The 18,312-nt window shown below is 58.3% G+C and overlaps 1 protein-coding gene across 2 annotated transcripts in view; it reads left to right on the forward strand.

Moving 5' to 3' along the window:
- Nucleotides 1-18,312, forward strand: part of STX1A (syntaxin 1A) — a 235,419-nt gene that overhangs the window by 212,755 nt on the left and 4,352 nt on the right. For both annotated transcript variants that reach the window (XM_032769883.2, XM_032769884.2), the window contains exons 6-7: nucleotides 10,095-10,168; nucleotides 13,089-13,226. In XM_032769883.2, coding sequence (XP_032625774.2) covers nucleotides 10,095-10,168; nucleotides 13,089-13,226 — 212 coding nt within the window. The remainder of the gene's footprint in view (nucleotides 1-10,094; nucleotides 10,169-13,088; nucleotides 13,227-18,312) is intronic.

The following is an 18,312-nucleotide window of genomic DNA, read 5'->3' on the forward strand; positions in this document are numbered from 1 at the left end:
AAGGGCACACTATCGATTCATATCCAGCTTCTCATCCACTGTAACCCCTAGGTCCTTTTCTGCAGAACTGCTGCCTAGCCACTCTGTCCCTAGTCTGTAACAGTGAATGGGATCCTTCTGTCCTAAGTGCAGGACTCTGCACTTGTCCTTGTAGAACCTCATCAGGTTTCTTTTGGCCCAATCCTTTAATTTGTCTGTATCCTATCCCTACCCTCCAGCGTATCTACCACTCCTCCCAGTTTAGTGTCATCTGCAAACTTGCTGAGGGTGCAGTCCACGCCATCCTCCAGATCATTAATGAAGATATTGAACAAAACCGGCCCCTACCTAAGCATGATGTGCAGGCCAATGCTGGACTTGGGATACTTCTCTGCATGGATAATTGCTCTGGCCTGCTATGCAACCCCATTGTTCTAGTTCAAATTGCCAGTGAAAAAAACCCGAGTGGAACATGGGCTTTTGCTTGTGTGTGAGCAGCCATTACATGGTCAGTGTCCAGGTGTGGCCTGCCCAGCAAGGAAAGCTCCTCCCTACCTCCAGCGCCAGCACACAAAAGTGAGCAGATCCGTGGTAAAAATCTCTGTAGGGTCCCACCTGGGAGCAAACTCATGGCTATTTTAGAAGCTGCCTAGCACTGGTAGGAAGCAGAGGTATGGGCTGTAAGAGTGTTGTGTATAATACAACACACCTTGACTTTCAGCAGTGCAGTGTGAAAGCTGCCCCGGTGCTAGAACAGGGCACTGGTGACCAGCACTGTGAATCAGTCCCAAGGTCAGGCACTGACAGGCTGGGTGACCTGGGGAAAACTGTTGAACCCCTCTGTGCCTTGGCTTACCCATCAGGAAAATTAGGATGATACTACAGTCACTCGCAGGGGGCGCTGTGAACTTCAGCTAATGTTTCTTAGTTGTTTAGGAAATGGATCCCTGATGAAATACCTTTCAGTGCAAAGTACATTGAAATAGCTCGCCACTTTGACTGGTGTTTGCAGCACCTCCTGATTCAGTGCAGCTTGCAAATGCAGAGAACATGTTATCTGGCTTTTCCCAGATGATTAATAAAGGTGCTAAATAACTGAGACTGGAACATCCACTGCAGCAGCATCCGCTAGACACCACCCTCTTTCCTATGGGGTACACTGTCCCCATCCTTTGCTGGCCTTCAGCCACTTTCCAGTTCCATCCTCTGTGGAATGCTCGAAGGACCTGCAGCAGTGCTCACAGAGTGTATGTCCACACGACGGAGCGCTGTGCTGGTATGACCCTGTAATGCAGGCACAGCCTACCCTGAGAGGAAGGGGGTTTTCATTGGTGTAGGAAACCCCCACCCCCAACGAGGAACTATGGTGTCAAAGAATTCGTCTGTTGGCATAGCTGTGTCTGCAGTGGGGGGGTAAGTCAGCATAGCTGTTGCACTCAGGTGTGGATTTTCCACATCCAACCAACCTAGTTCTTAGGCCTAACTTGGAAGTATAGAACAAGCCTGGGAGGTGGCCGTTGGCTTGGGTGGGTGTTGTACAGCTCTTGATGTCCAGAGGGTTTGACAGTCAGATCCCTAAGCCCCATTAATAAGGCGACCTCATAAACCCAGCACTTGTGGGCTCCTTTTGGTCAGTTTCTTCCTCTGTGTCCCCATCCCATCTGTGTAGCCTGACTCTGGCCAAGTTCAACAGAAGATGAACACTTATGGAAAATTAGGATGATACTACAGCACTCAGGGATGTGCAAAATCTGCCCTGTGCCGCCCCAACCCCGCTGGCGTTCCTACAGGACAGAAACCCCCTGGTCGCCGTAGGCTGCGTCTACACTACACTGTTATGCTGGCACAGCTATGGCTACTGTCTCTGTAGTGTAGACATGGCCACAGGCAGCCACTGGCCTTTCCTGTCGCTTCTTGTTCATTAAACAAACCTCATCTGAGCGCTCTGTGTTAGTTCAGCTCCGTTCTCTCACATCCTTAGCTGTCACTTCTTGAGTCTCCCCTGGGTGCTCTTTTCCCCATTGTTAACATAGCCCGATACCTGGGCCCTCTCTGCTGACCTTCCCTGAACCTGTCCATTAATCCGGAGACTCCCAGGAGTCACTTACCAGCCCTAGCAACCCTGGCTTGTACATGAGCCTCTTCGCAGAGCCTGTCCAGCCATTGGCCTGGAAGAATCCAGTGTAATTAGATGTGGCGTGTCTATGAGTAACTTGCAGAGCCATTACTGCATCTCCCTCCTGCAGCTGCATGAAAGGGATCTGATGTTGGCTGCCCTGCAGGACAGGGAGGACACAATTAAACAAACCACTTACCCCCAAAGTAACCCTGGGGCCAGGGTACACACTGAGCCAGAGGGATGCACGTGGGGCGCGGGAGCGTATCTGTTAATTTCACAGCACAGTGCAGCTGAGTGGGCAGAATGTTTTGGCCTAGACGTGCACAGCACTTCCGAGCACGCTCAGCACAGGAGCTCCCGATAGCAAGGGCAGTAGCTGAGGAGATGGAGCAATGTCCAGCCTGGCTCCTTCACGGGGAGGGGCAGGGTAGCTGGGTAGAGCAGAGCAGAGCTAATTGCAGACTAGATCTCCCCATCCTCCTGGCTTACGCGCCAGGGAGCCATATTGGACAGTATCTCCATCGGGAGCACAGAGGGTGCCCTTTGCCAATGCCCGGCCAAACAAGGACATCAGCACACAAACCCTTGGCTCAGATGGCAGCAGGAAACTGCAGCCCTCCCTTGATTATGTGCCAAGCTGCTGTTGCTGCCTCCCTCCTTCCTCAGAGCCGGGGAGATTCCTCCAACAGGTCAGAAGGAAACTGATTAGCCAAAGGTGGGCCTCTGAAGCACGTATGGTGCAGCGGTGCGGCGGCCCAGTCCCCTAGGGCAGAGTGTGAATTGGGTCTGTCCGACCCCAGCTGGCATAGGCACTTGACTAGCAAGGCAATGGCTGTGGGATTGATGCTCAGCTAACTATAAATGACACTTTTCCGGCATGTGCTAGGCCCTTTTCCAGCAGCATTACCCCCGGGGCTCTGGGAGACCATCCTGCTGGGATGACATCTAGCAGTATAAGAGTGTGATTGATGTGTGTCCCTTCTGTAGGGCTGCAGGCAGCTGTGCTGGAGCTTGGCTTGCCACCTTGAGTGAGCCAGACAGGAGAGAGGAGTCAGCTGAAAGCCAGCCCATGCTGCTGCTTTCCACCTCCCCCATGTTTGTGACTGCACCTCCCTTCCTCCCCACAGGGCGGGAGACTCAGGGCCTCACTGAAGCTGCAAGGTGTGGGCCAGGCATCGTGCTTCTGGTGGCCTGGCCTGTGTTCCCTCAGGAGGACAGACTAGCTGCTGAAAGTGGGCATGGGAAGGGCCGAAGGAGCTGAGCTCACTCTCCTGCCAGCGTGAGGGTGGTGGAGGGTAGGGTTGCCAGGTTTTCAAGCTCTTTTAACGTCCAGATGTTAATAGTCCAATTGGTGATGCAGTGGGCGCCCTAGCTCCGCACGGCTCCTGGAAGCGGCCGCCAGTTCCTTGCAGCCCCAGACCAGGGGTGGCCAACCTGAGCCTGAGCAGGAGCCAGAATTTACCAATGTACATTGCCAAAGAGCCACAGTAATACGTCAGCAGCACCCCACCTCATGAGCTCCCCATCCTGCCTCCCAGCGCCTCCTGCTGATCAGAGCCTCCCCCTCCCTCCCCACACCTCCTGATCAGCTGTTTCGTGGCATGTGAGAGGCTTGGGGTGGGGTGGGAGGAGTGAGGGCACTGCAGACTCAGGGGAGGGGGTGGGAAGGGGTGGAGTGGGGGCAGGGCCTGTGGCAGAGCCAGAGGCTGAGCAGTGAGCACCCCCCGGCACATTGAAAAGTTGGAGCCTGTAGCTCCAGCCCCAGAGTCGGTGCCTATACAAGGAGCCACATATTAACTTCTGAAGAGCCGCATGTGGCTCCAGAGCCACACGTTGGCCACCCCTGCCCTACACACTAGGGCAGCCAGGGAAGCTCCACACACTGCCCCTGCCCCAGTGCCAGTTCCGCAGCTCGGGTTGGCCAGAAACCAATGGGAGCTGCAGGGACGGCGCCTGTGGGCACAAGGGCAGCATGCGGAGCCTTCCTGGCCGCAAATGTGCCATGGGGCTGCAAGGACCTGGCGGCCCCTTCCTGGAAGCCACAGTAACCCTGAACCCCCTCCTGCACCTCAACCCTCTGCCCCATCCTGGTGAAAGTGCGTGAGGGTGGGGGAGAGAGAGCGATGGAGGGAGAGGGAATGGAGCAAGCAGGAGTGAGGCCTTGGAGAAAGGGCAGGGCAGGGGTGTTTGGTTTTGTGTTATTAGAAATTGGCAACCCTAGCAGAGGGGTCCTTTGAGGACAAGGCTCCTCTGACCAGCTGGGGCAGGGGAATCATAGTGGGATGGGGGGCTGCTGTCCTGAGGAGGGATGGGATTAGTGGATGGTTCAGGACCAGGACCCCTGAGGATCAGTTGGGACCAGGGTCCCTTTCCAGCTGGAGGGCAGGTTGGTTTGGGACCAGCCCCTTTTTCCGTGGGTCAGGTTCCCACTTATCCTGCTGGAAGAGGGGGAGTCTCAGGTCTTCACACCCTCCTCTGATCACATGACACACAGGCCATCCTGCCCCATAGGGAGAGCCATCCCGCAAGGCTCTGGGGCATCAGTGTGAGTGTGGGGGAGCTCCTCTGCCTTTACCCTAAGCCCACTCCTGATGTCACAGACAGGCACCCATCAAACTCCTGCTGCTGGTTCCAGCTGCTGACACAGCCCCCACACCGCGCGCAGGTGCCCCACCTGGCTTGAGGTACAACGTGCCGCCCATCAGCTGCTAGAAGAACCCAGTGTGCTGTACAGGGGCATCTCTTGGCAGGGTGCAGCACACCGGCTGGAGAGAGCTGCGCTGTGGCCTTGACCAGCTTGTTCAGCTCCCAGGGCACCAGCCAGCTGCATGCACTGCCAGTTACAGTTGACCTTCCCTTCCCTTCCCTTCCCTTCCCATCAGAGCCTAGAGCTATGCGGGGTCAGTGTGCCCTTTGGGGCATCAGGCCCAGTGTGGGGAACTCCTCAGAGTCGTCTCAGCTGGGAAAGGCCAGTAGGGGGCATGCACCTCCCCACTGAGCCCAGCTGGGCAGCAGCAGAATAGTGCTGTCCCAGTGCTGTTCGAGCACTGGCTACCAGGGACCTGAGGGGGGGCATTCGGAGACAGAGCTTTCCCGTATGGGCAGGGATTTTGCCATGAGACTCCCACTAACATTCACAGCAGTGCTCGTGGCTCAGCCCTGCCTGCACCCGTGAAGGCCCAGACCACTGCCAGGTAGCCTGGGCATCACCCAGAGCTGGCAGGGCCCCGCTTGGAGAGAATGTGCCCAGCTGCCCACACATTGCCGGGATGCAGCATGTGATGAGCTACTCAGGGCCTAAACTGCCCTTTACATGTTTCTCAGACCTTAATGTGGCCCTTTGAGGTGGGACCTGCCCCAGTTCTCCCTGCTCTGCACTGTGGCAGGCGGCCCTGGGCGGTATCAAGCGTGGCAGAGGAACCTTTCTGCCTTTCCCCGCACCCTGATCAGCAAGGTTTTGCTAACGGTAAAGCAGATGTGTCCTCTGACCTCTGCTTAGACTCCTGTGGTCTCGGCCCTGACATGCCCCACTGATTGAGCGGGGCAGATTTCACAGCCTTCCTGTGCTGCTGTCACAGTCGATCCCACTCTGTCCACCTCCTGCGTGTGGGAAATTCATCTGTGCCAGGCTACAGATGACTCTGCACCCTCCCCCCACCAGTCCTAGGTCTACTAACAAAATAGGAGAGCACCTCAGTGTGCCACGTTCTGTGTCTGAGCTGGCTGCTGCCTGCCACCTCAGAAGCAGCTGCATTTCACTGAGTGTGGATCTGAGTACTTTGTGGATAAAAGAGCCACAATAATACTGAAAATAGTAGCAGAGAAAGTATCAGGTTCATGTTGTCAGCTCTTTGCGCCAGGAGCTGGTTTTGTTTGTACACATCCTAACACAGTGGGGCCTCTGAGAGCTGCCTGCTTCTGCTAGACCCAGTGGACACAGCGGCTCTGCCCAGGTGGCAGGGCCGGCTCTAGGTTTTCTGCTGCCCCAAGTGGCAAAAAAAAAAAATTAAGCCGCGGCAGCATGATCACGCCACTCCACTCTTCAGCGGCAATTCAGTGGCAGGTCCTTTGCTCCAAGACGGACTGACGGACCCGCCACCGAATTGCAGCCGCAGACCCGAACATGCCGCCCCTTGGAATTGGCCGTCCCAGCACCTGCTTCTTTAGCTGGTGCCTGGAGCCGGCCCTGCCAGGTGGGCCAGCTCCAAGGAGAAGATTGTGCTGGTGACTGTGTTTTAGATACTGAGATTCCTGTTGTCCTTTCTTGTGCTGCAAAACCAGTCCCGAGAACTAACACGGCCCAGCAGTCAGCGCCTCCCAGCTTGGAGTGCTCTAAAATACCAGGCAGGGCCGGAGCATAAAAACAGCTGACGATGGCAGATTTTCAGTTTGTTCCAGGAGCCAAATCCTCAGCTGAGGTAAATCAACCAAGCTCCATTGCCTTCAGCAGAGGCTGGTGGATTTACTCTAGATGAGGGTCTGGCAGCAAGGCCTGAACTAAGCAAAACTCTTTCAGAGCTGCTGAGGAAGTTTCCCGTGTTGGGAGAGAAGATTTGTCAGCCCTGCTGCTGGGAATGCAGGCCTTGCCTCAGCCCCCGCCTGCCCCCGGCCCCGGGTCCAGCCAAAGTGCTGGTACTAGGTGGCTCCATGACACTGCCCAGCCATCCCAGGCTCTGATCTCTGCAAGGAGGCAGGAGACGGCAATACACGGAGTGAAGCTGAAACCCACAGGCAGGTACATTCCTAACACCTAATGACAATGTGCCCAGAGTGCCAGCCACACATTCCTAGGCCAGGGTGCCCGAGAGAAATGTTACACCAGGGTCGGCAGCCTGTCAGCAGTGTGTGCCGAGTCTTCATGTGGACACTAATTTAAGGTTTCGAGTGCCGGTAATATGTTTGAACGGTTTTTAGAAGGTCTCTCTATAAGTCTATACTATATAACCAAACTACTGTTATATGTAAAGTAAACAAGGTTTTCAAAATGTTTCAGAAGTTTTATTTAAAATTAAATTAAAATTCAGATCTTATTAGTTTAGTGTGATCCTTGCCCTTGCTTTTCCTTGCTGAGTTTTGCAATGTCTGGTGGCACCTATTTAGATACTTTAAGCTGCAAACAGGCTTCTGAGTTATAAGTTGATAACCAGCTGTCAGAAGGTCAGTGGCTGGAACCCCTGATCTGCAGCTGAGGTGAGTGGAGCTGGCAGCCAGTAGGGCTGAGCAGGGCCGGAAGCCTGGACCCATCTGGCAGGAGGCCTGCGCTGGACCTCCAACTGGAAGCAAGGTGAGTGGGGCTGAGGGGACCCCGACTGGCAAAGGGGTCAGCAGCCAGAACCCCAGAGCAGCCGGGGGCTGACTGCCACCACTCTGGGGTTTCCACCACCGGCTCCTGCCAGCTGGGGTCTCAGCCCACTGCCAGCCTGGGATTCCATCCCCCAGGCTAGCAGCTGGGCTGAGTGGGACCGGCGGCAGGACCTCGGCTGGCAGGAGCCAGCAGCGGGAACCCCAGAGCCGGGGTGGGCTGAACAGCTCAGCCCACCGCCGCTCTGGGGTTTCCACCACTGTCTCCTGCCAGCTGGGGTCTCATCCCGCTGCCAGCCTGGGGTTCCTTCCCCCAGGCCAGCAGCTGGTGCTGAGTGGGACTCTGGCTGGCAAAGGGCCAGCAGCGAGAACCCCAGAGCGGCAGCGGCGCCATGAAAAATCAGCTCGCGTGCCACCTTTGGCACGTGTGCTGTAGGTTGCCGACCCCTGTGTTACACTGCCGGGCTGCTCGCAAAGCGCAAGGATTCTGAGACTGCCCCAGGACATGAGAACCGGCCCCTGCCGAGTGCCTGAGTATGCAGAAGTGAATTGCTACCAGTGATCACCTCTGTGGCAGCAGGCACTGCTGAGCCCCAGGAAGGAAGGAATGTCTGGGGGGAAGTGGGAACTGGCACTAGGGAAACTAAGCCCAAGATGCTGATAAAACGCTGATGGAGCAGTTTGTTGCAGGGTGATATGCTGATACGTTACGGAAGGTTACTGCACAGTGTGGAAACCTGCTTGTCCCATGCCTGCCTGAGTGCCCCTTGGCTTGGGCTCTGAGCAGGGTGGTGCTACGCTGTTGCTGAGAATCCTCTATCCTCAGCAACTCTCTCCAGGGGCATCCTCCCTGTGGGGCGAGCTGTCTCTGCGGGTCCCTGAGGTGGAGGAGGTCTGTGACGTCACCAGCTCCCTGTCTGCTAAGAGCTCAGGGATGGGGGCCAGGACTTCAGATTTAGTCCTGACATGAATGGGAAGCCAGTGGAGTTTGTGGCACGCTCAGTCCAATATGCCCACCCAACCCACATTGTGTATGAGCTGAGCGCCAGTGGCAGGCTTTGTGTAGCAAGGAGCAGTGGTCCAGCCTAGAGGCTGATGGAAAGGCCTGTCACTGCAGCCACCACTCCTAGGTGTGGGAAGGGCCCTGTCTGGCCAGACAAGCACAAGGGGAAGGAGAGGGAGGGAGAGTCTGGTCCATCTCCCTTCCGGCAGTCAGAGGGCTTCATGTGTGTCAGACTCCTGAGCAGGGCGAGGAATTGTGACATCCCAGCCCTGCCCCACCCTTGCCCATTTGGACACCCCATCCCAGCCTCTGCTCCTGGGCTTTGGCTAGCAGGGTGAGCGCTCCAGCTGCTAGGCCTGTGTGCAGGGAGAAAGTGAGCAGGGGAACCAGTGAGGGGGACCAGGAGGAGAGTTGGGAGATGTTGGGAAAGGACAAGGGGCGATGGAGGAGGCACAGGGTGAGAAAGGGAAGGGTGGGAAGAGAGGAGGTGGAAAAGGGACAAAGGCACTGCAAGGAAACCATTCCATGCGTGGTCCAATGTGCTGGACAGAAAGAGACTGAGCATGTGTGCCTGGCCCTTGTGTTCCTTGAAAAGGTGAGGGCCATGCAGGTATTTCCCCCGAGCTGTGGGGTGCATTGAGCAAGCTGTGGGGAACGTGTGCTGCTTACCCTGTGTCCTGGCCCCCAGTTCTCTGCAAACCAGAGAAGCCTGTGAGCCTGTGTCAGCTGCCAGTGGCCCCAGTTGATTGCCAGGGCAGAGGACAGCAACAGCCCCGCCCCGCAGCAGCCAGGAGGATCCCGCTTTCCTCTGACACTGAGAATCGGGTGGTCTCCCCATGGTGTAGCTCAAAGCAGCAGCCCTGGGCCTATGAACCCACTGCTCAGGATACTTGCCAGGCCAGGAGCTGGCCCTGACAGTCCATGAGCGTAATCCCCCTTTGGGCAGTGTCACCAGAGCCCTCCCAGGAGCCAGAAGGGGGGGTAGTTACAGTGGGGTGACCATGGGGGCAGGAGACCCCAGTGAGGACCAGAAGCTTGGAGCCACTCTGCTTCGGAGATGATCTTTAAGCTGAGGGGAGGCGGTGGATTTGCTCTTTTTATCTGGATGTGTGACTGGCCCCCGCCTGTGCCATAATATCATGGTGATTGGTGCATCATAGAGACACACAGCATCCTGCAAACCCTGGCTAGGCTCAGCCTCTGGACCGTGCCAGTGGGCATGGCTGGGTCAGGACTTCCCCTTCCTCTGGCTGATGTTGCCCAGGGGGAGGGGAGCTGCTGTGCTCTGCTATATCCACACGAGCGTGAACACCAGCGGGCTAGCACGGTGTGGCAGATCCCAGCTCCCACGGCCACTGGGAGAGCGTTAGCCACTGGCCAAGGGGGTGACTCATGCAATAGGCGGAGCTCCTGCTCCATCATAGGTAAGGGGTCTTGGCCGCCTGGCCAGCCAGTGGTCGGGGAACTGTTCCCAAGAGCTCATTGGAGGCCTTGGCTTGCTTTGCCTTCCAGCAGGCTCTGTGCTTTGCTGGCTGGAGCACGTCCTGTCTGCTCTGCCAAGCAAGGCAGATCTGGCCTGTAGTGTTTGTATCTATACCCCACAGCTATGTGGAGCTGGACAGGGGCTTCTGGGAGATCCCTCGCTACTTTCTGCCCTCACCCTGATTCTTCCCATCTTTGTGTGCATTGCAGCTGGCAGGACCACAACCAGTGAGGAGCTGGAAGACATGCTGGAGAGCGGGAATCCGGCCATCTTCTCCTCCGGGGTAAGTGCACGGTGATTTCTCCCTCTCAAGACCATGTGTAAACCTCAGCGCTCAGCTTCGCTAAGAGGATGGTTCTGACAACAGCAGCTGTGTGCAGTGACACCCAGTCCCAGCCTGACTTGAGTGTGTGCTGCAGGCCCTGCCTATGCTGTGCAGCCGTCTGGACCCATTCACTGACCCAGGTTGCTGGGCGGATTGTGTCCACAGCAGCTTTCTTCACAGCATGAGCATGTTGCAGGGGAGCTGCTGAGTCTGCACCAAGCGCACTGCCTGACTCTCTGGGTGTTATCAGAGCATGCTGGGAAAGTCCGGGCATCTCTTCCATAGTACTGCAGCAGGGACCAGGCGCCAGAGAACGCCCACACAGTGGCCCCAGCAGCGTGTAGGGCAATGCACCTACTCCAGACTGGGAGGAAGGGGCACTGGGTTGCTCAGGCATGGCTGGCAGGTCCTCTCTGCCCTGTAGAACCAGCATTACAACCAGGGAGACAGCACTGTGTTAGCCCAGGCTTCTAGCAGTGACAAAATGGCCGCCAAGTATTAACCTGCTTGCAGCAGGTGTGCAGAGCACGTCATACCTCCCATCTGCCCCTCCATGCTCAGACACCCCTCCAAGCCTCATTGCAGCAGCATCTCCCCAGGCTTGAACTCATGGACGCGTCCACGCAGGCCCTACATGCTGCTCTGCTTGTTACGGCAGGCCAGTTCCGCCCCAGCTGGCCAAGCTTTCCTTAGGCATACGCTCCAGCGCCGCCTGGCTTGTGCGCCCTTCACAAACCAGCCCCTCTGGGTGCAGCGGAGGTGAGATGAGGAGGAAGTCTGATTTTTCCTTTGTCCCTCCCTGCTGCTGGGTATTTCTCTGGCACCACAGGGCCTGGGCAAAGGCAGCTAGCAAAGCCGACCTGCAAGCAGCTGGGATCCCAGAAGCAATGACTGACCAACGCTTCCAGTAAATAGCATGAGTCGCCCCTTGATCTGTGCCAATGAGCCTCTGTTGCCAGTCCCCTGGGAGTCACTTGATGCCTACCAAGAAGTTAAGGTTTAAGATACTGTTGTGGATTTTCTCTGCAGCTCCCACATGGAGCCCTGGGATGCGAGTATCACTGGCGAGAGCCCTGGATTTACGCTCTCCACATGCAAGCGACTGATGCCAGCACTGACTGTTCTGGTCGCTGGCATAGGATCAGCACTGGGAAGCTGCTCCCTCCACAGTCTCTCCAGTCCTGCTGGGTCACTCGATAGCAACTTACGGTCCCGTCATTGTTACTGCTGCCCCACTTCAGTCCCTCGAGTAGCCAGCATCCCCAGAGCTGCTGGAGCTGCAGCTCCTTGCTCTGCATGGTCTGGAAGCCGGGATTCAGGGGGTAGGAAATTGAACCAGCCTCTTGCCAGGCCACAAGCGCAGTGAGGGAAAAGGCAAGTGTTGGGTCAGAAGGACATGCTTTCAGGGTTAGCCATCTCACCCCCTGCTCAGACTAGAGACAGGCAATTCACCACTGGATGCTCCCCGGCTGGATCAGGCAGGGGCTTCATGAGACCCTAGACCTTAAACTGTCACTGTTTCTATGGTCCAGCCACCCTTTTGAAGGCTAATCCCAGGCTGAGCCTGCGAAATCCAGCTTACCTGCCAGTGCTGCCTAGGGTGAGCCAGCAGCCCAGACCCCGTCCAGGAATACGATGGCAGTGAGAGGCGGGACAGAGCACCCTGGGAGCAGAGCCCCTTGCACATGCAGTGCCACCCAAGGTTAGGTTCACCCTGCTCCAGAGAGCTGGAATCAGGGACAACACCCTGCCCTGGCATAGGCATGAACCATGGGGCTGTGCCGAGTGTGTCTGCACTATAAGGGGACTGGATTGGCCTCCATTAGCCACAGATGAGATTGAAGCATGGGCAGTGGCAATACTCTTCCCTCCCTCAGTCCTGCCCTGGAGAGATCAGCACTCTCCTGGGCCTCCGTTCCAAGCCGGGCTGGAGCCAGGGCTGTAGAGGGGCACGAACTATTGCCCTGAGACCCCCCCATCATTTCACACAAGCACTGAGCAGCGTTAGAAGGGGACCACTTCCAGCCATTGCTAGTCTGGGCTCTCTTTGGCCTGGACGGGAAAGGCTCCAGCGCTGGATCCCAGAGCCAGGCAGACCCCTGGCTAACCAGAGCCATGGCAGCTGCATGGAAGAACACCCCCATTTCCCAGCTGAGCTGCACCCCTAGAGTGGGCAGGTCCCTGGCCTTCAGCAGGGCATTTCCCTAGGTGCCCTCTGCTCTGTGTGGCATGCAGAAACGCCCAGACCTCTCACCCAGCCCGCGAGGCAGGCAGGGATACAAGTGGATCTGCCCAGCCCAGGGGAGGCCTGCTGGCCCCAGCTCTCTGCTGGTTAGTCTCAGACAGGTGCGTTCACACAGACAGGCTGGCAGGGTTCCACGCCTCACATCCCATCCACTAGCACCACTGAGAGGAGGCTCCAAGCCTTCAGCTCCCCCCAGGGAAAGGAGGCAGAAGCCCAGCTCAGTGCAGAGGGGGTCAGCGTCTCTCATGGGAGCAGCTCGAGAGCCTTCGGGGGAGCGCATCCAGCTTTGTGCTGTGGGACAGCGTCACCAAGTCCTGGCATCACACATGGTCCCGGCCCCAGAACAACACCTGATTGTGCGAGCCAACTCCAGCCCTGTCAGCCCTGTCTGCCCATGTGCCCTAGGCTACGTGTGATGTCTGGGCAGCCTGTGGGCATAGTCACTGCAGTAACACCTGCATGTGGCTAGGTACCTGACCCTAGTGTTTCTGCACAGGCCTATAGAAAACATGGCTAAGGAACCTGCCCGGGCTAGTGCCCTGGGAATGGCGCATGGTGCCTGTGCCCAGGAGGGCACTCCCTGCTGGCTGAGCCACCCCCCCAGGAATGGTCTGTCTCTCCTTCTCCTGGCAGATCATCATGGATTCCAACATCACCAAGCAGGCACTGAATGAGATCGAGACACGGCACAGCGAGATCATCAAGCTGGAGAACAGCATCCGGGAGCTGCATGACATGTTCATGGACATGGCCATGTTGGTGGAGAGCCAGGTCGGTGGGGGCAGGGGCCACGCCCACTCCACGCTGCTTGGTGCTGCAGCTTCTGCTGGGCCTTAGGACCCCTGCCAGGTGCAGCAGCACAGACAGATCCTGTCTGCTCCACGGGAGGGCACTTGGGCCATGTGCATGACTCTCTTCTCCTCTAGTGCCCTGCCCACTGCTGAGGAGATGCTGGGCATGGGGTGGGGGTGGAGGGCTTTGATCTGACCTATGCACCCTGGCAGGGAATATGTGCCTGATGTCCAGCCTTGCTGCAAGCAGGCACCTGCCACTGACTTCTGCAGAGTCTCAGCTGCTGCCCCACGGCTGAAATTGGTCCCTTCTCTTCCAGGTGGCCATGTGGTCATTTTCTCGTGGCAGGGGAGATGATGTTGGCACCCGCTCCCCCTGCGTTCCACCATGGTTTCAGAGCTTGCCGTGTGCTAGCAGGTCCCAGCAGGGCCCTGTGGCAGACAGGGCACTGGGGGCGGCGAGCCAGGGCCCTGAGGGGAGAGGATGTAGAACAGGGGAATGGAAGGACCTTGGGGCACGAGGTGCTGTACGTGGGCAGGGAGGTGGTGACCTCGCAGAGAGGCCTGTCTGCTCCTGGAGTCCCTCTGCAGGAACCTTCTGTAAATGGGTTTCCGACCCCGTGGCTCTGGACCCCAGGCTGGGCCCTGGGAACCCAGATGGAGGTGCCCGTGGGGATAGGCCCCAGAGCATGTCCTCCTTCAGGGGCTCACACTGCGCTCTCTGCAGCAGCAGGCAAACAAGCCCAGCCAGCTTCCTCGGGCAGTGAGCATGTAGCACTGGGCCTGGGCTTCCTGGCAGAGCCTGTGAACCTGGCCTGCTCTCGTAGGCCCCTTCCTGACCCCTCTTCTTGCCTGACATGCTGCCGCCAACCCCTTGGATGAGCGTGTCTCAACCAGCAGGTAACGTGCATACCCTGGGGTGGGCCAGACATCTGCATGCTCTCGTCTGCATGGCCTGTGCTTCCTGCATGTGTGTGCGATGCCTCCCCAGCCCAGGAACCAGCAGTGAGGAGGGGCAGGATCCCGGGAATGCTGGGCACCACTCACTCCAGCTCCCCTGGGACTGCAGCGCATGGGTACCTTGAGATGGTGGAGAGTGAGGCCAGTCCACCTTCCTGGGCCTTTGCAGCCGGGCTGCAGAGTGGTGGGGCCATGTACCTCAGCATGGGGGACAGGTGCCATTGCAGCCAGGCAGCTCCCGGAGAAAGAATCCCCCCCAGAGAAGGAGCCTGGCTCCAGAGCCATGAAGCTGCAGGACACTGGCCCCTTGGCAGCCTGCTCAGCCCTCCCTAGCTGTGCGGAACGTCTCAGAACTAGCAGCCCATGGCCGTGCAGGCTTCAAGCCAGTCCCCCAGTGCGCCAGGAGCCTGCCTCTGCCTCTGGAGATGCAGCAATTCCCTTCTCCACTCGTCACCTGGCTGGCTCAGGGCTCTGACAACGCGAGCAAGTTTTGGGGCTGGGCAGGTAGTTCCGTTTGTCTCCTGCTGGCCCTCAGGGAGCCCCTTGCAGAGTGTGGGCTGTGCCTAGGGTCACCAGATGTCCCGATTTTATAGGGGAAGTCCCAATATTTGGGGCTTTCTTTCACTTAGGCTCCTATTACCCCCCACCCTCGTCCTGATATTTCGCACTTGCTATCTGGTCACTCTAGCTGTGCCCAGCCTGGGATGGCATGTGAGGGGACATTGCTCCATGCAGAGGACTGGGCCTGGAGAGCAACAGTCTTGCGCCCCCCACGGGCATTGGCAGGCCTTGCAGGATCCAGGCTGACCCACCCCCTCACCTGGTACTGAGCTCTCCCTGCTTTGATTGGGTGTCAGATCTGAGGGCAGAGCTGCCCTGAGCCATGTCCTCTACCCAGCGGGACCTGGCGCAGCTGGCGCTGCCTTGGGAGTGTTTCACACGCCCAGGAGAGCAGCCAGGACTCCAGCTGCCTGCCGCTAACCCCAGCACCACTGCCGCCCACAGCCAGGCACTTCAAGTGACACCAGGCGTTTACACCAAAGCAAGGCTGGGGGTGTCTCAGTGGGAGGTTCCAGCCCCCCCCCCTTGTGGGACTGTCCTGGATCTCCCACATGCTGGGGCCTGCTGGCCCTGTGACACCAGTCGTCCGCACAGCATGGTGGTGCCAGCGCAGGAGGGTGCTGCATTGCCACACAAGCCCATTGCTGAGGCCACCTGCAGCATGCTCCATACGCAGTTACTGCCCTGGGGTAATGCCTACTGTTACTGCCCCTCTTCCCATCTGGGGAAACTGAGGCAAGGAGGAGCTGAGTGACTTGCCCAAGGTGTCATGAGTGGAATGCAGGGCTCCTGGTCCTGCTGGAACCACTAGCCATGCTGCCTGCCTTTGCTCTCTGATCACCCCATGGGTCACCGGGAGGGCAGCTGGGGCACGGGGCGGTGCTGGGATGAGGAGCAGGGAGTCTTCCCCGCTCTTGGGATATAGGACATGTCAGGCACTTGACTGGGACCAGTCCTGCCCCATGTCCCATTGTGGGATGCCCCCATCCCCTTGGTACCTGACCTCAGGCAGAGGGGTAGCTGTTAGCCCATTGGAATGGGGTGTTCCAGTGTGTGGTGGGGGGGCTGAAGAGTTGGGATGGGGCGGGCATGGACAGGGAGGGGGTATCAAGTGCTGGCGGGGTTGAGAGGGGTGGGATGGGGCAGGCGTAAGGAGGCAGGAGGGGCGGGTATCAAGTGGTGGGGTGGTGAGGGGCTGGGGGGAGCAAGAGGGGATTTGGTGTGGCATGGGGGCAGGAGGAGGTATCCAGTGTCTGGGGGTGGGGGTTGAGGGGCTGGTGGGAAGGAGGAGGGTATCAGTTGCTGGGGGTGAAGGAGCGTGGGGCAGGCAGCGGAGTATTCCATGCTGTGTGGGGTTAGGGGCATGGTGGGGGCAGGAGGGGGGTATTCAGTTGCTGGGGGGGAATTGAGGGGTGGAGGGGGTATTCCAGTCTAGGTGAGGGTGGTGAGGAGTGGGGGGGGGAGAAGGGAGGAGGGTATCACATGCTGGGGGAGGTGAGGGCATGGCAGGGCGTAAAGGGGGGGAAGGGGTATTCGGCTGTGGAGGGGTGAGGAGTGGGGGAGCAGCGGAGGGGTTGTATCCAGGTGCTGTGGGGAGTTGAGGGAATGAGGGAGGGTGTGAGGGGCAAGGGGAGCGGTATCCAGTGCTGGGGGCGGGGTGAGGGGATGTGGGGGGAAAGGGAGAGGGTATCCAGTGCTGGGGGGGTCAGGGGGTGGGGGCCGGCGTAAATGGGCTAGGGACACGGGGGGTATCAGGCCTGGGGGGGTGGAGGGGCTGGAGGGGGTATCCAGTGCTGGGAGGGGAGGTTGAGGAGCGGGGGGGCGGGAAAGGGAGGAGGGTATCCAGTGCTGGGGGAGGTGAGGGATGGGGCGGGGGCGTACAGGGGTAGGGAAGGGGGTATCGCAGGGCTGGGGCGTGAAGGAGCTGGGGAGCAGGGAGGGGTTGTACCAGTGGCTTGTGGGAGAGGAGTGGAATGAGGAGGGTGTGAGGGCAGGGAGGGGGTTCCAGGGCTTGGGGGGGGGTGAGGGGCTGGGGGGTCAGGAGGGGGGTTAAACAGCTGGGGAGGGGGGTATCTGGAGAGTGAAAGGTTCAGTGGAAGTGGCTCAGGAGTGTATTGAACCCGCGCCCTGCGGACAGGCGCCGACCCTGCTGCCGTCATTCTCCCTGGTCCTTTCAGCCTGAGCCGTTAAATGGCTGCCAAGAGACTTTTCTGCTAGCCCTGCCTTGGGGTGCGTCGGGGCCAGGTCATCCTCCGGTTCCACGGGCAGGGCCCTGGCTCCAGGGCAGGCTGGCCAATAGCAAGGCCCCTCCGTGCCCTGAGGGAGTAGCTTGGGCAGGCGCTGGCTGTCTTGGCTCCGTGGGGGGGCCGGGGGCAGGGAGCACTGTGGGCTGCCTGCTGGCTGGGACGCCCTGCTCCCTCCCCACGCAGAGCAGGGACAGCAGAGGTGCCCCATCCTGAGCGAGTCTCTGGCTCCTTCCTCCCTCGTGCACGGGTCACTTCTAATAGGACCTGCACCAAAAGCAGGGTAGGAGCCATCCTCCCTATCAATTCGCTGAGGTTGGCACTGCAAGCCATATGCCAAGGCCCATGGGCAGGGTGATGGGGCTCTGCGGATGTAGGCGGGGCTCCCTCTCCCATATAAAACACCATAGACCCAAATGAATCCTGGACCAGCTGGTTCAGAGGCAAGGAACAGGAGACCAGGCAGCCTGGGCTAACACAGGACACTGCAGTACCACACCACTGCACACTCCCCGTCCTTCCCCTAGACCCCCATTGCAGTCCCCCATCCTGCACCTCCTGCTGTAACTGCTGACGCTCTGACGGAGAGCACAGGATTCCCGGCCGGGATCAGCCTGCCCCAGGCTGGTTCCCTGTTGTTAAAGACAGGAATGGACCTCGGCCATGTCTCTCTCCTGCCACGTCCCACAACCCCCCAGACCTGGCCTTCGCAGCCGGCAGAACCTCTCACCGTCAGGGCAGGCCTCGCTCTGCTCTTGGCAACTTGGCAGCCTCATAGCCTCATAGACTTTAAGGTCAGAAGGGACCATTATGATCATCTAGTCTGACCTCCTGCACAATGCAGGCCACAGAATCTCACCCACCCACTCCTGTATCAAGCTTATGTCTGAGCTATTGAAGTCCTCAAATCACAGTTTAAAGACCTCAAGGTGCAGAGAATCCTCCAGCAAGCGACCCTTGCCCCATGCTGCAGAGGAAGACGAAAAACCTCCAGGGCCTCTGCCGATCTGTCCTTCCTGACCCTAAATATGGCGATCAGTTAAACCCTGAGCATGTGGGCAAGACTCACCAGCCAGCACCCAGGAAAGAATTCTCTGTAGTAACTCAGATCCCAATCCATCTAACATCCCATCACAGACCTGGGCATACTTACCTGCTGATAATCAAAGATCAATTAATAGCCAAAATTAGGCTATCCCATCATAGCATCCCCTCCATAAACTTATCAAGCTTAGTCTTGAAGCCAGATATGTCTTTTGTCCCCACTGCTCTCCTTGGAAGGCTGTTCCAGAACTTCACTCC

This window comes from Chelonoidis abingdonii, chromosome 20 (genome assembly GCF_003597395.2).
Source record: "Chelonoidis abingdonii isolate Lonesome George chromosome 20, CheloAbing_2.0, whole genome shotgun sequence".
Taxonomy (NCBI): Eukaryota; Metazoa; Chordata; order Testudines; family Testudinidae; genus Chelonoidis; species Chelonoidis abingdonii.